Raw genomic sequence first — 14,649 nt, 5'->3', positions numbered from 1 at the left:
AACCTAAATTGATTGTAATGGTTCCTCTGTCAATGCAACATTGGAATATACATAGCTATACATTGAGCTTTGGCTTTGACCAGTTCTTGTTTGGTTTTTTTTTATAGGTCACTGTCTTCTAAGACATGTTGAAACTGGAGAAGAATGCAGCTTCATCACTTTGTGTTGGGTTTGAGTATCATCATCCTCACCATTTCGTTGTTGGGGCATGCTGGTGTCGGAGCTCCTCGCTTTTAGCAAAGGGCACATTATGCTCTACTTTTACAGCGGTGAGAAGGTGCAGACCAGGTGTGAGATGAGGTTCAGGTCGTTGTAGCTATGGCTGGGGAATGGGCCATAAAGCCCAGAGGCCACAGATTTATGGGTCATCTGCTGCTCTCTAAGGTCAAAGTTCAGGGATGCAAGACGTGTCCAGTTTTCTGTTGTTCAACTATCCAAGGTGAACCTTGAACCAGCCATGTACCTCATAGTTTCGAGTGGTATGATCGCAGAGGGAAATGAAGCTTTGGTATTCTTTTACAAATTCTTGTAAGGGTCTTTAAATAAATGCCCAGATTTTAGTTCACTGTTAACATCCCAACATTTAACACTAGGCTTGTGGTAGGCACTTTAAAAGCTACTTTGCTAAAAACTGCTGATCTAAAACCACTGGCTTTGAAGTTTAATACATGTTGGCAGCATTTTACTATAAGAAATAACTGCTGTTGTTGTTGCTCTGCAACTCTTGGGTAAATACGCTGGTCAATTTAGCATTGCATTTTGTAAACGTTGCCTTTGGGGGCATGCATTGTGTCAGCTCTTCTCTCAAAGACTTGCTAATAGAGCAGGGTTCTGGGTCTTTCTGACCAACACAAAAGGCTCAAGTTTGTTTCAAAAGGGTGGCTTTCTTCTCCGGCGTTGGCTGCTGCAATGGTTTTATCCACATGCTCATACAGCGCAAGAGTGCATTTTTATTATTCTACACCTGTCATCATGCAGTTTGCTCAGCTGAATTCTTCAATTTGAGATAGAGGTTTTGTTGCAAGGAAGATTGGGAAAAGTAAGAATTGTGGTGCTCCATCAGAAGCAGACAGTAAAACACAGAAATTGCTGATTCATTCTTTGTAGCTCACATTTTTCCGCCTTATTTGGTTCAGCAAATACAGAAAAGTGTGGACATTTCAAAGAACCTTCAATAGATATTTTATTCTAATCAAATGCATTGTCAAAGTTACATCATCTAGTCCTCATGAACGAATACATTTGGTTCAGTGTGGGCGTTAAAACATTTGCCTTTTAGCTGTGCTCAGGCTTGTTGCTCGTTCTTGTTATTTCAATTCCCACCTCCAAAACACTTAGATAAGTAAAAATAAAGGTGAGGACAAGGCATACAAGGACACTTCACTCTCAGAAGTTACAGAAGATGGAGAGAGAAATGGGGTTACATTTGGAATACTAGATCCAGATATCAATCCTTAACAAAAGCGCCCCCAGAGACAATAGAAGTCATAACAAAGTTTCCAGTCTAAATGTGAGTTCAAAAGTGATGAGTTATTTGGACATTTATCAAGTGAGCCAAAGGAAATCAGAAGAAAGGCTATTTGCAGTAGCTTGTAGACTTAACAAACCTGTTCCCTACAGAGGGACGGAGAGTGGGCCATCTGTAGGGCCCTACAGAGGGTGGTTTATGGAGTTTCTGATTTTCCTCCAGAGGGGAAAGTGAGGCAGAGGTCAGCCTTTATCCCTTGCGGGGGAGTTTTACTTGACGGGTGGAAGTATACATTTCATGGACCATGTCTAGTGTTAACAGCTGGAGTTGGTCTAAGATACAGTTGAAAGTGGAAGCTTCGGTAGCAGGCTAAATGAAAACATTTAATAATTTTCATCTGGCCATCACTCATCAGACTGTGAGTCAGCAAACACCACCCTCTTACTTGGTGACATTGCAGCACAAGAGGCAGGAAAGACAAACCGCCAGATTAACCAAAACCTAACTCCAACATTCAATTGCAACAGTGAGCGAGGAATGAAGAATGTCATGCGAAAGCAGTTGTGGCTTCGAAGTGGTTATAGTGGTAAAATGAGCTCAGCCATCACCGATGTGCTACTTTCAAGATCTGTTCCTGTGAGCTCTGCCGATGTTTCTAATTTGCGAGCGTAAGTTTGAGATGCGAGGGGAGGGTTTGCTAAAGGAGAGAGAGGGAGAGAGAGAACTTGTTCTGCCACACTCTGCCTTGACTGGCTGCTGTGAGGATGAGGGGCCGGGCTGGGGTACAGAAGGTTGGGAAGGAGGTGGAAAAGGCGGAGGAAAAGTGATGGCTCACAGAGAGAGAGAGAGAGAAAGAAGAGTGGGGTGACCATCTGGTTGGGTTTATTATGTACACACACATGCACACCCCAACACCACCTCTCCCCCATTTACTCAGACATCTCCCTCACTTCTTACAGTCTGAGCTGAGACATGGGCTGCTGTTATGCTGACAGCTCTGGCAAATTTGTCCTGGACTCAGAACTCACAGGATCTTGCATAGCTATGGACCCTAGAGGCTGGAAGAGAATCTAGGACTGGATACGGGTGATAAGATCTGTTTCCTGAGTGCCCAATGAGAGTCGGCATACCCTGAGGTAAGAACAATTGAAAAGTGACAGAAGATGTTAGCTGGTTTCTTAAGAAAAAAATGAAAGAAAAAAAAACGAAACCTTGTAGACATTTGATGAGGTACAAATGTTAAAATTGTTGCTTTGCTCAAAGTTTGTTGTCTACATTCACAAGTTCTACTGTTTGAAGAGGTCATCTTAAACTGAACCCTGGGATGTGACATATGAGTCTCTGGTCATGGATTTTTTTGTTATAGTTAGTGGTCTAATAATCGTAAATCCTCACGTAGACATCATTCCCATTGATTTGGTTCTGGTAAAATGTACCCTCAGGCTCTAAAGTAGGGTACATTTCCTGTCTGCAAGCTCTCCGTGAGACTTTAACATGTACATTGCATGTCAAAGCTGCAAATGAACACGCCTAATGAAGGTTCTTATTTCATGGTTTTATAAGCATCAGTTTGTTTACTCATGTCAGGAATATAAAGATCCTTCAGTAACAAGTTGGGGATTTAACTGGGATTTGCTTAAGTACACAGAAGTGACTACTGGTTCACACAAGGGTGTAGCTGTTTAACAAATCAGTCCTTGTCTTTAACGTATTATACTTTATGTTTTTAACAACTAGAGCAGACTGTGTGCCAAAGGTTGACAGACTTGCCTTTGAAAGAATGTGTGTGCAAGGAAACGATTAATGCGCTGCGTATTTTTCTATCTTGTCTGACATGAAAAATAAACTCATTTTTCTAAGTTTAAGCTCAAGCAGTCAGGCGCACAGAGGAGAAATTCTTGTTTTCCTCTCCAGTTAGAGTTAGACCTGCATCACTGAGGGAGCAGAGGCCAAGTTAAACATGCTAGGTTAGTGCAAAGTGACAGAGAGAACTGTGTTTGGCTGTGTGCATGTCCATCACCCACTTCCTAAAGGAACATAGAACGTAATTCAGACAAGAAGCTGCTTCACTCTCTTAAGGGTTGTAAATCTAAAAGCTCCAAGGACTTGGGTTTTAGGTGGCTCTAGCTCAAGTCCTGTTGAATCCTACAAAAAATGCCACTTTGTCTGTTTTTATTATTCTGTTTCTCTCTGTAGTCCTTTGAGAGTTTGTATCCCACAAAGCGATAAATAACTTAACCGCTCCAGTTAACTTATGCAGTGGAATCAGGCAGCACAGCGAAGCACCAATCCTTTGCAGGGTCCAAAACATGCAAAGAGGTCATTTCATTTCCCAGTAAGTCATTTTTGCACTCATTCACTTACCAAGCCCCCACTAATGTAAAATGTCTTGTAATATAAGGTTCATCGTAGAATACAAGCCTTTTTTCATACTTTACATAACTTGTTGGTTGCTTACTGCCAGATCTGCGTTGGCTGAATGCAAGAATCTTTCACCCAACCTAAATTCAACTTCCTCCCCTTTTGTTAAGAAACAGCATTAACATTTTCATTCATGTTCGTCACCCTGTTTCAGTGTCACTCTGATCGCACCCCCCACCGCCCTCCAGCCCTACGTGGGCAGATCAGTCAGATATGCAAGGCCTCCAAGCTCCCCAAAGCCATGTTAACAAGCACCTTTACAAAAGAGTGAGAGGACTGTTAAACATTCGGGACTGCAGGGGTCTGGAAAGTGTGGGAGGAGGGCAGGGACGGAAGGACAGGGGCCAAAGAGAGGGAATTTAAAAAGTACAATCACAAACCATGGATCCCTTGTTTGGAGCAGAATTCTGAAAGACCTCTGCAAGTGATGAATCGGCGAAAGCCTCTTAAAGTTTGCTGGCTCAGTGCTTCTCTTATTGATGATGGAAAAGGAAGTGTTCGGGGCAAAGTCAAAGGAAATGAGCTGGAGGACATCTTAAAGAAGAATCAACATGTGAGCAGATGTGGCCATTTAAAAAGAAAAAAAAAGCTCTGAGGTGCATACATCTGCTTGAGAACTTGGCTAAAGTTCAAGCTTCACATTCCTGTGATTCAGGTCCGACTATGTGAATCGTCCTCGCTGATTCTCGGCCAACGTCTGAAAGCAGAGTTTATAAAGCCGTGAATACGCTCGGTCCTAGGGAGATCCTCCCCTATAGTTACACATGTTCCATGTGAAACCCAAGCTGCTCTCAAGCAAGGCCGCATTTTTGCAGGTTATTTTGGTGTCATTTGCAAGTCAACAGATCTGACTGGAACAAGAGAGTGTCTCATTTCTTGACCTGCTTCCTCAGCTGAAGACAGGTTATCTCTCATTTTTCTGTCACACTTTCAATCTCAAAAAAAAAAAAGACGTAATTGAAACCAAACAAACTCTTGACTGAGCCAGTAGATTCAGTCACAAAGGTGCTATTGTTGAGAACATCAGAGGCGTTTTATTGGGACGTGTTATGACAAAATCCGCCTGACCTGAAACCCTCAGGCACAGTGCAGTTCCAAACGAATCCGCAGCCACCACCATCCATCACACTCGGATTTGAAAGGGAATCAGATAACACAGAGGCCACCGTGGCTGACTTGTTCTTGAGGATGATAAGTTGATCTGAATGGCCGGTTACTGTCTGGACTGTCTCAACACTGTCATGGCTTACAGAGAGGCCTGTTTCCATGTATCTGCACACCTGCATCCATTTGCGCATTCCCTCTGCAAGAAGCAGCCAGACATATAGATATATCACTCTTGGAAAGAAAGCACAGATTTTAGGCCCTTTAGCTTTGTTCAAAGGTAGCGCTCGACGGCGTCTGGTTTTCTCAGCTGTCTCTCTGTGGCCCTCTGTGCCCTGGCCAGCCACAGGGGGGGTGAGGGAGGTACGCGTTCAAGGGGGATGTGAAGCAAAGACCAGCTTGCTGGATCCTGGTTTGAACTCCCATTTGATCTCAGCTAGAAACCCTCAGCCTGTGAGAAATGACCACAACTGGACACACACTCATTATAGCCATGCTTACTCAGTTCCAAAAAGTTTGACTAACAATGAATCACGTGTGGCCTCCAAAAACACACAAATTGGCCCAGCTCAGGGTTCCATGATGACCTTAAGAGTGAGGGTTGAGTGTGCACAGATATTTGTTGTATGTACCTCAGTGTTTGCCTAGGAATTTTCAAGTAAGGATTCAACATACACTGCTTCTTACCCAGCTCTGACTGGTCCTATTGCAATTAGAACAGACTCAGGTTGAACACGACCCTGAACAGCAGAATTTAGAAAACTGCTGGGTACAAACATGCCATCTTATTGTAACATTAATAATAACAATAATAATAGTAATAATAATAATCACAAATTCAAAAGTAAATATCACAGAAATTAGTTTTGGTAATGAGCCTTGTACTATTGGTTGGTGTGTTGCCACATTCAATGAGTGGCTATAAACAAGCAATTGAAAATCCGATGCAGACACATTAAACAGCTTGAGTCCTGAAGCTTCCTCTTGATTAATCTGCACTGAGATATGTCTGCCATTTAAAGAACTGCCAGTACTGAAATTAACATATTAGTTTAAAATTGTTATTCTGTGCTGGACTTTGAAGATTAAGTTTCTTCATTGAGTTTATTGTGTAAGTTTTCCCCAACATTTCTTTTTACTGTTGATCTAAAGAAAAGTTACTAACTGAACTAACCACATACGAAATACACCACTGGTCACTTCTTTGATCTTCTTGCTATATTTCTTTCCCTGGTGGTGTGTCCTGTTAGCATAAATCCACTCCAACCTTCCCGATCCCAGCAGCTACACCTGTCTGGCACATCTTTGTTCAACTGAAAGATAAGAGGAATGATCAGACACTCACTGAAGCAGGTTGGAAAACAAACGGGTCAAAGAGAAAAGGAAGATGAAGGGACAGAAGCTGAGTTGTGGGCATTTCCCATATGGTGGGCCTGTTTTAAGGCAAGGGTGGTGTTTATACAGACCTCAGACTCAACTGATCAGGCCAGCTTCAGATCCCAGGTGGCCCCTTTTGGGAAAAAAGAAAGATGTAGAATTTCAGCAACAAAGCCTCATGTGAACCTACACTACGTCAGTGATTAAAATTTCAAAGATGTGCAATTAGTTTTTTTTTAAATAAATGTTTCACCAAAAGTATGTAGCTCTTTCTGTATCTTCATTTTGCATAAATCTGGATTAGCAAGACCAGGAGGCTAAAGCTAACAGCGACTTTTAGATGAGACCACAGTGGACTTTTACTGTCTATAACTTCAGTCTTAAACAGGTCGTGGTGATTTGATGTTGTGCGACAGACCGTTAAACCGTCGCCATTTTTGCATTGCACGGTTATTTACCCAGAAGCTGGTGATTACAGTACTTAGATGGAGAACAGAGTTAAGTGGCGGTGCACCACCCTTACTGTGTGAGACACTTATATACAAAGGAACAATATACAATGGAACACGTGAAGCATTTCTAGTCAGAGTATCGGTTTGATATAATTACAGTGATGTGAAAATCTAAAATATTGAAGCGCTCTTGTTGAATGCTGCTTTATAGATTTTTTTTTTTTTCAAATACTTGAATGTTTTATTTTAGCATACTATTGAATACTGTTTGTTACTGTTACTATGATAAGATTGGTGATTGACCCATCAAGATTTTGGAATTTCCTAATTGTCTCTCCATCCTCAAGAGCCACATGAGAACTCCACATGTTAAGCAGCTACCACAATAGCTGTGACAGGGTGTAGTCATCTTTATGACCATCTTTATGAAGTTAGACTTGTCGACAGAAGTGAGCCAAGAAAAGATACTGTAATGGGCTTTGAGGGAAAGCTGTGACCCTGATTATAGACTCAATGAGTGTGATTCAGCTGGTTAACATACAACCCAAAGGAACCTAATTAGATGCATGAGGAAAGCATGCATCTAACCTCTAAATCTTCTTTCCCTTTCCATGTCTCTTCAGTGAACAGAGTCTGATGAGCCTGGCAAGTGCAGCTGGACCAGCTGTCCACCTCCAACGTGGAAAACAGCAGAGGGATTTTATGATGGACCAGAAAGTCAGTAAGCTAACTTCTGGCTTTCAGCGCAGCTCTACGTCTGACGATGATTCGGGCTGTGCATTGGAGGAGTATGCCTGGGTGCCACCTGGCCTTCGACCGGAACAGGTAAGAAGAAAATGGGCAATTAGGGATGCTTGTTTTCTTGGCTTAGCAGCAGCTATCTGACTTAGAAGCAAGGCCACTCTCTTAAGAAGTGATGTCAATTTCTTTACTTCACAAACCCTGACTTTCTCCAGATTACCACAGTGAATGTTCATCTGTCCTCCTAATGGAGAATAAAAAGAGCTCCGACCTGATTCTATCTCCCTTTTAGCCCATTTAACTGTCCCAGATAAGTGGTGTTCAGCACACTTTGTGAACAACACATCAACTCACAGGAGAATGACGCCTGTGGGATGAACAGCATATTTCATGAAACTCATTTGGCTCTTTTTATTAGACACAGTTTAACAGGCCATCACGGAGAGGCAGAATACAGATAATTGAAGAAAAAAAATGTCCCAACCCCTTAAACTGTTTCGCATTTTGTCTCGCTATCACCTCAAACTTCAATGACTTCAAAAAGTTTTTAAAAACATTTAAATGTTTACTTGGATGTCTATTTGGTCCCCTTTATCCTAATACTCCTCAAAACAAACAAACAAAAAGTCCATAAACTAAAAATTAAGAGTTCAAAGTTGAACCTACCAATACATGGTTGTCCACACAAATTAACAGGCCAACCAAGATTAGCCTCAATCAAAGAAGTAGCATAGATGTGAAGATCCACTGCTCAGGAAATTGGCCTTCATAGAAGAGTAGCAAGAAGTAAGACATTGTTGAAAGAAGTTTGCCACAAGCCATGTGAGGGGACACCACAAACATTTTGGAGAAGGCGATCTGGTCACTTGAGATCAAAACTGAAGCTTTTGATCTACCTGCGAAAAACTGTGGTAAAATAGTAATATCCCACTTCTGTCTGAGTACACTGTCTCCTTGGTAAAGCACGGTGGTGGTAGCTGAGTAAAGAAGAGAGATGGATGGAGCGTTCTCCTTAAAGAAAACCTATTAGAGGCTGCACCGTACTTCCGACTAGGCCAGAGATTCTCTTTCCAGTGGGGCAATGAGCCTAAACATACTGACTGAACTACAAGTTAGATAGTTGATACATTAAATTGGTTCAGTTAGGCAACCTATTTCAAGACTTGAAAATTGCTGTTCATAGAACATGTCTGTTTAATTTGACTAATCTTGGGTTATTTTGCAAATACACCCTTGGTGACTTGGTACCATGATAGAAGCCGAGGGTGGTTGTACAAAGGATTGACTCTATGGGGCCTAATACAAGTATACCCCGCAATGCAGGGTGTACTTTTCAGGTTTGATTTACAATAAGTTGAAAAACGTGTATTATTTTCTTTCCACTTGGCTAACTGGTTCGTTCACATAGCATCTCAATAAAAAAGATTCCTGTTTGTGATAGTAATGTGACAAAGTGGGGGAAAAGTTCAAGCAGTTTAAAAAACTTTTGCAAGTGGAAGATGTCTGCTTGAGATTATTAGGGAAACTTGCTGTTTCTGACTGCCAAAGAAGACAACAGGCTTTCTCTTAACAAGTCCTGTTAGTTGTGTCTGCAAGGCCAAACTTCTCTTACATCCCATACATTGTGATTTTTTTCCATGTTTCCCTCTTGCTCCTAATATCCCTTTGTCATCAGACTTATCAAAACCAACACGTAGAAACAGTGAGAGGCAGGTGATATGCAACAAAACATCAGAATGCAATTAAAGAGAGCTCAAAAGCATTTTTATTGGGAAAATGCAGAGGTCAACTGTAATGCCTTTACTGCAGTCAATTGTCTAAATGGGCTTTGCATTAGGGGTCATCACTACAGTCTAGAAACAGATAGGTCTTGGGTGATAACTGACTGTTCGCAAGCCCCAGGGGTGCTGGATGAGGGGTAATAGTGGCATAAAGATGTGCATAATTTATGGTGTTTGAGGAGGAATAGGTAGTGAATGTGAATGTAAACTGCCTCATACCTCCAGACGCCCCGAAGCTGCAGGAAGTCCCACAACACACAAAACAGGCACAACCCACCTCTTTATCTGGCTGATTGTAATAGCCCCTCACTCATAAAGTTTAGATTTCATTGGCCAGCCCCAAAGGTCAGCGTCCCAGCATAACAGGCTGTTTTTGTCCTGCACCTATAGAGACAAGCTTAGTACTGGCAAACACAACTGTTAAACCGATCTGACCTGCTGACCTGCTGTGGTTGGTGTAGTTTATGAGGACTGTGATACCTACAATTGTATAATCATGAGTACCAATGACTATATGAGGTGTCGTATTGTAGTAGAATTTCCCAAGAGTTCTTATTCCAGACATTTTAGATAACACTGTCCCATATAGAGTACATCCAGAAAGTATTCACAGCACTTTAACTTTTCCACATCTTCTGTTATGGCCTTATTCCAAACTGTATTAAATTAATCTCTTTCCTCAAAATTCTATACTCAAGTACCTCATTATGACAATGTGGAAAAACATTTGAGATTTTTTCAAATCTATTAAAAAGGGAAAAAGAAATCACATTTACATAAGTATTCACAGCCGTTGCTTAATACTTTGCTGAGCAACCAATGGGAGCAATTAACAACCTCAAGACTTTATGAAAATGATGCCACCAGCTCCGCATACCTATATTTAGGCAATTTCACCAGTTCTTCTTCGCAGTTCTTCTCCAGCTCCGTTAGGTCAGATGAGAGGTCGCCATTTTCAGATTTCTTCAGAGTTCAAAAAGTCAATCTCAGACCATGAAAATGTTGTTTCTTGTGGTCTGAGAGTCCTTCAAGTGCCGTTTGGCAGATGGGCTAATTTGATTAAGTAGTGGCTTTCATTTCTACCATACATCCACCTAACTGGTGTATTGCTGGAGTTCTGACAGGGTGGCAATAGTTCACCTTTCTGACTAAGGCCCTTAATTCTCCCTGCTGGTTCCATACTTCTTCCATTTACCAATGATAGAGGCCACTGAGCTCATTGGGACCTTCAAAGCAGCAGAAATGTTTTTGTATTCTTCCCAGATTTGTGCCTCAAGCCAATCCTGTCTCAGAGGTTTAGAGACAAATTCCTTTCATTTCATGCTTGGTTTTTGCACTCTGACATGCACTGTCAGTTATGGGGCTACATATAGACAGGTGTACATAGATTGAATTTACCACTGGTGGACTCAATTTAATCTGTAGAAACATCTCAAGGATGATACAATTAAGGATGTAACATAACAAAATTCAGAGAAAAGTGAAGCATTGTGAATACTTTTCAGATGCATCGTATGTCTTTTCTCATCCTTTTCTTGCTCAGACCTATGTTATGTTTGTTTGTTTAAATAAATTTATTTATCCTTTTTTCATTTTTATCTACTTATTTTAATACATGTATTAAATACTACATTTATAAAATTTGATTGCAAAATAAAAAATACTGTGGCATTAGTTGATTTTTTTAATAAACTGAAATTCTAAAACCAAAAACTAGAGGAAAAAACGGGAACATCGTATTGGATTGATATGTAGTGTATGCATCTGGTTTGTGTCAGAGTTATATTGCTTTGTTCTATGGTTCCCAAGGTCGGGGTCAGACTGTACTGAGGATTGAGAATCAAGTATAGAATCTTGCGATTCTGAAGAGATAAAACTAAATAACAAAAATTGCTACAGTTAAAAACAGATAAATCAATCAGTATTAACAAATAGAAAAAAAACACTGTATAAGCTAGTGAAGCTATTTGTCTTACTTGCTACGCTTGCATTCTCAACCAATACTTGGGTCATGAGTCTCTTTTCTCTTACTTTGTAGGTTGGAAGCAGGAACATTTCAGAACCACTGATGTGTTCTATGCAATGATTTGTTTTCAGGTGCAGTTGTATTTCTCCTGTTTACCCGAGGACAAGGTTCCCTACGTGAACAGTCCGGGAGAGAAGTTCAGAATCAAGCAGCTCCTCTACCAACTGCCACCACATGATAATGAGGTGAGAAATATTGTTTGCAGAGTAAAGAACAGCTCATTCCAACTGGACGTTTTACTTTTAGCAATTTCGATAATGTCGAACACTATTCCATCTCACAAGATGCTGACACCCCACCTGGGGATTTTTGTACCGCAATCTTGAAGGCAGGTAGTGTAGGTGACGTTTGACTTGATGCCTTTATGATATTTGCTGGAAGCCCACACCAGCAGGATTCCTGTCATAGCAGTGGTTTTCACGAGGAGTGCTCAGCAGGCGAGAGGGCTGCTGGTTGAAAGAGACTTTATATGATGCCACCACCGCAGTGGCACCACGGCTCAACTTGGCTGTCTCTCTCCCTTTGTCTTCTACCCTCTTGAATCCACTCTAAACACAGACCTTGTTTGTGTAAACGTCTGCTTTCCCTCTTGTTAGGCCTTTGGGGAACATCTAAAAGACCCATTGTAAAAAATTTGCTTCACAAACAGGGGCGGTGGGTGGAGATCTGTTGTGGGGTGTAGGAAGGGCAAGCTGGGGTCAACAGTTGCTTTTGTTCACTACACTCTGGTATTCTCTCTTCCCTTTTTCCAAACTTACCTAAGTTCATAAATTTTATTAGGCACCCACATTCCTGCAACACAATATTTCAACAGGCGCCAAATAAAAGATCAAATCAGTGCAAAACTTTTATGCCCCTTTGCTTCCAGAATGAGAGAACATGGCAAATTCTGGCTTAAGTCTGATGCATCAAATGGTTTTATTAAACATAGCTTATCACCTTCTTTTCCAGGTTCATTACTGCCAGTCACTCAGCGAGGAAGAGAAGAAGGAGCTGCAGATGTTCAGTCTCCAGAGGAAAAAGGAAGCACTGGGAAGGGGAGCTGTGAAACTGATGCCTTGCAGTGTTCAAAATGCCATTTGTGAGCATGTGAGTCATATTCTCTACATGTTTTATTGATAAAGAAGTTGCTTTGTGATCAAGAATCAAGCCCATATTCATCAAAAATGACTAACCTCATATACAGTTTCTTGTAACAAAATATAAACAGCAATTCTCCAGACTTGACATAGATTCTTAACTGGGTGCAAATTCAGATTATCAGTGGACGATTTTAACACACAAATATGTTCTGCATGTTCAGAGTTGTCCTGTAAGAGACACATCCCCTCTAGGCTCAATTTCTTTGCAGTTTCCAACACACTTCCAGTAATGGCACTGCATTTAACTATCTTTTGTGTTATGTGGGGTTATGATGAGTTGCCATCAGCACTCGGCACCTTACAAGCAGTAATATCACCCTCTGAATGACCTAATTTGGAATACATAGACGTTTGGGCTGGAGCCAATTCCAAACCAAATTTCTACCATCTTAAACAATTCTAATGTAATAATAATAATAATAATAATAATAATAATAATAATAATAATAATAATAATAATAATAAAAATATATAAATATTTCAATGAACATACAAATGGGATTTAATTAACTCTTTACACTGCATTAATTTAGACAAAGATAGCCTTGGCTTTGCTCTGAATAAGAAAGTTGAAGTACAACTGATATGTAATTCCATATGTTAAAATCAGACTTTTATGCCTTTGACTCCAGTGTGGTGAGGATATGAACGGTGGGGAAATGGGAGTGTTTGCCTCAAGAGCGAGTTCTGGGCTGTGCTGGCACCCAGCATGCTTTGCCTGCTCAACATGCAATGAACTGCTGGTGGATTTGATCTACTTTTACCATGACGGAAAGATCCACTGTGGAAGGCACCATGCTGAGTTGCTCAAGCCACGCTGCTCAGCTTGTGACGAGGTACAAACACAATAGTGATACTTTGTAAAACACAACTACAAGTCTTTATTCTGTTGGCATCTATTTCTCTCTTTCAATGCATTTGGTTTTTTTTTCCTCACCATAGATCATCTTTGCTGATGAATGCACAGAGGCAGAGGGCCGTCACTGGCATATGAAGCACTTCTCCTGTTTTGAATGTGAGATCATTCTTGGAGGGCAGCGTTACATTATGAAAGACGGTAGACCCTACTGTTGTGGCTGCTTTGAATCGCTGTATGCAGAATATTGTGAAGCCTGTGGAGAACACATTGGTAGGACATCTATTTAACATAAATTCACAGATTTACAAAAATCAACACACTCTACCTTGCTTATGTTCATATTTCCTTCTGTCCAGGAGTTGACCACGCTCAGATGACCTACGATGGGCTCCACTGGCACGCCACTGAGAACTGTTTCAGCTGTGGCCAATGCAAGAGTTCTCTCATCGGTTGTCCTTTCCTGCCACACCAGGGCCGCATTTACTGCTCCAAGGCCTGCGCTCTTGGGGAAGACGTTCACGCCTCCGATTCTTCCGACTCCGCCTTCCAATCAGCACGTTCACGTGAATCCCGCTGTAGCGTTCGGTTGGGCAAGAGCAGTCGCTCAGCTGACCAATGCAGACAGTCACTCCTCTTCTCTCCCTCTGTCAACTATAAGTTCCCAGGAATTAGTGAAAATGCTGAGGACACCTTGACGAAAATGACTCACTTGAACTTGTCAGATGAGCATTTGTGGAGGGAGCGTGGAGAGGAGACTGAGGTACCGGAGGACCAGGAGGAGGAGTGGGCTGAACATGAAGACTACATGACCCAGTTATTATTAAAGTTTGGCGATCATGGAATTTTTCAGCAAACTAGTGACTCTAGACCCACAGATTTCTGGATAGCTGAAATGGACGTTAAATCCAAGCAGGAGTCATCAAAAAATAAAGGTTTGGTGAGTAAGAAGTACCAGGCCGACATGTACTGGACACAATCACAGGATGGCTTGGGGGACTCTGCGTACGGTAGCCATCCGGGACCAGCAAGCAGCAGAAAAATCCAAGAGCTAGAGCTGGATCAGAGTGCTGGAGGAGGTCTACCTGGAGAGGAGCCACAGTGGTACGGCAACTCTTTGGAGTGCATCACAACAGAGTTCAAGAAAACTGATCAGAGCGCTCGGGACTCCGTGGAGTCTCTTGCTCTCTCTAATATTACTGGTGAGTAGATATAAAAGAAAATGTCTCAACAGAATCCCGTCTTCATCTTGACATTGTTTGTAATTGGTTTGTCTCTTCT

General features: G+C 41.5%; 1 protein-coding gene across 3 annotated transcripts in view; it reads left to right on the top strand.

Moving 5' to 3' along the window:
- prickle1 (prickle planar cell polarity protein 1) overlaps window positions 1-14,649 on the top strand; it is a 31,202-nt gene that overhangs the window by 14,907 nt on the left and 1,646 nt on the right. For 2 of the 3 annotated variants that reach the window (XM_023348653.1, XM_005796331.3), the window contains 6 exons: window positions 7,446-7,647; window positions 11,442-11,555; window positions 12,322-12,459; window positions 13,145-13,348; window positions 13,455-13,641; window positions 13,728-14,570. In XM_023348653.1, the coding sequence (XP_023204421.1) occupies window positions 7,459-7,647; window positions 11,442-11,555; window positions 12,322-12,459; window positions 13,145-13,348; window positions 13,455-13,641; window positions 13,728-14,570 (1,675 nt within the window). In that variant the 5' untranslated portion in view covers window positions 7,446-7,458. Of the gene's footprint in view, window positions 1-2,236; window positions 2,605-7,445; window positions 7,648-11,441; window positions 11,556-12,321; window positions 12,460-13,144; window positions 13,349-13,454; window positions 13,642-13,727; window positions 14,571-14,649 lie in introns of those variants that run through there. The other variant, XM_023348659.1, reaches the window with a different exon arrangement.

The sequence above is a fragment of the Xiphophorus maculatus genome, chromosome 2, assembly GCF_002775205.1.
Source record: "Xiphophorus maculatus strain JP 163 A chromosome 2, X_maculatus-5.0-male, whole genome shotgun sequence".
Taxonomy (NCBI): Eukaryota; Metazoa; Chordata; class Actinopteri; order Cyprinodontiformes; family Poeciliidae; genus Xiphophorus; species Xiphophorus maculatus.
This window is presented reverse-complemented; position numbering and strand designations above follow the sequence as displayed.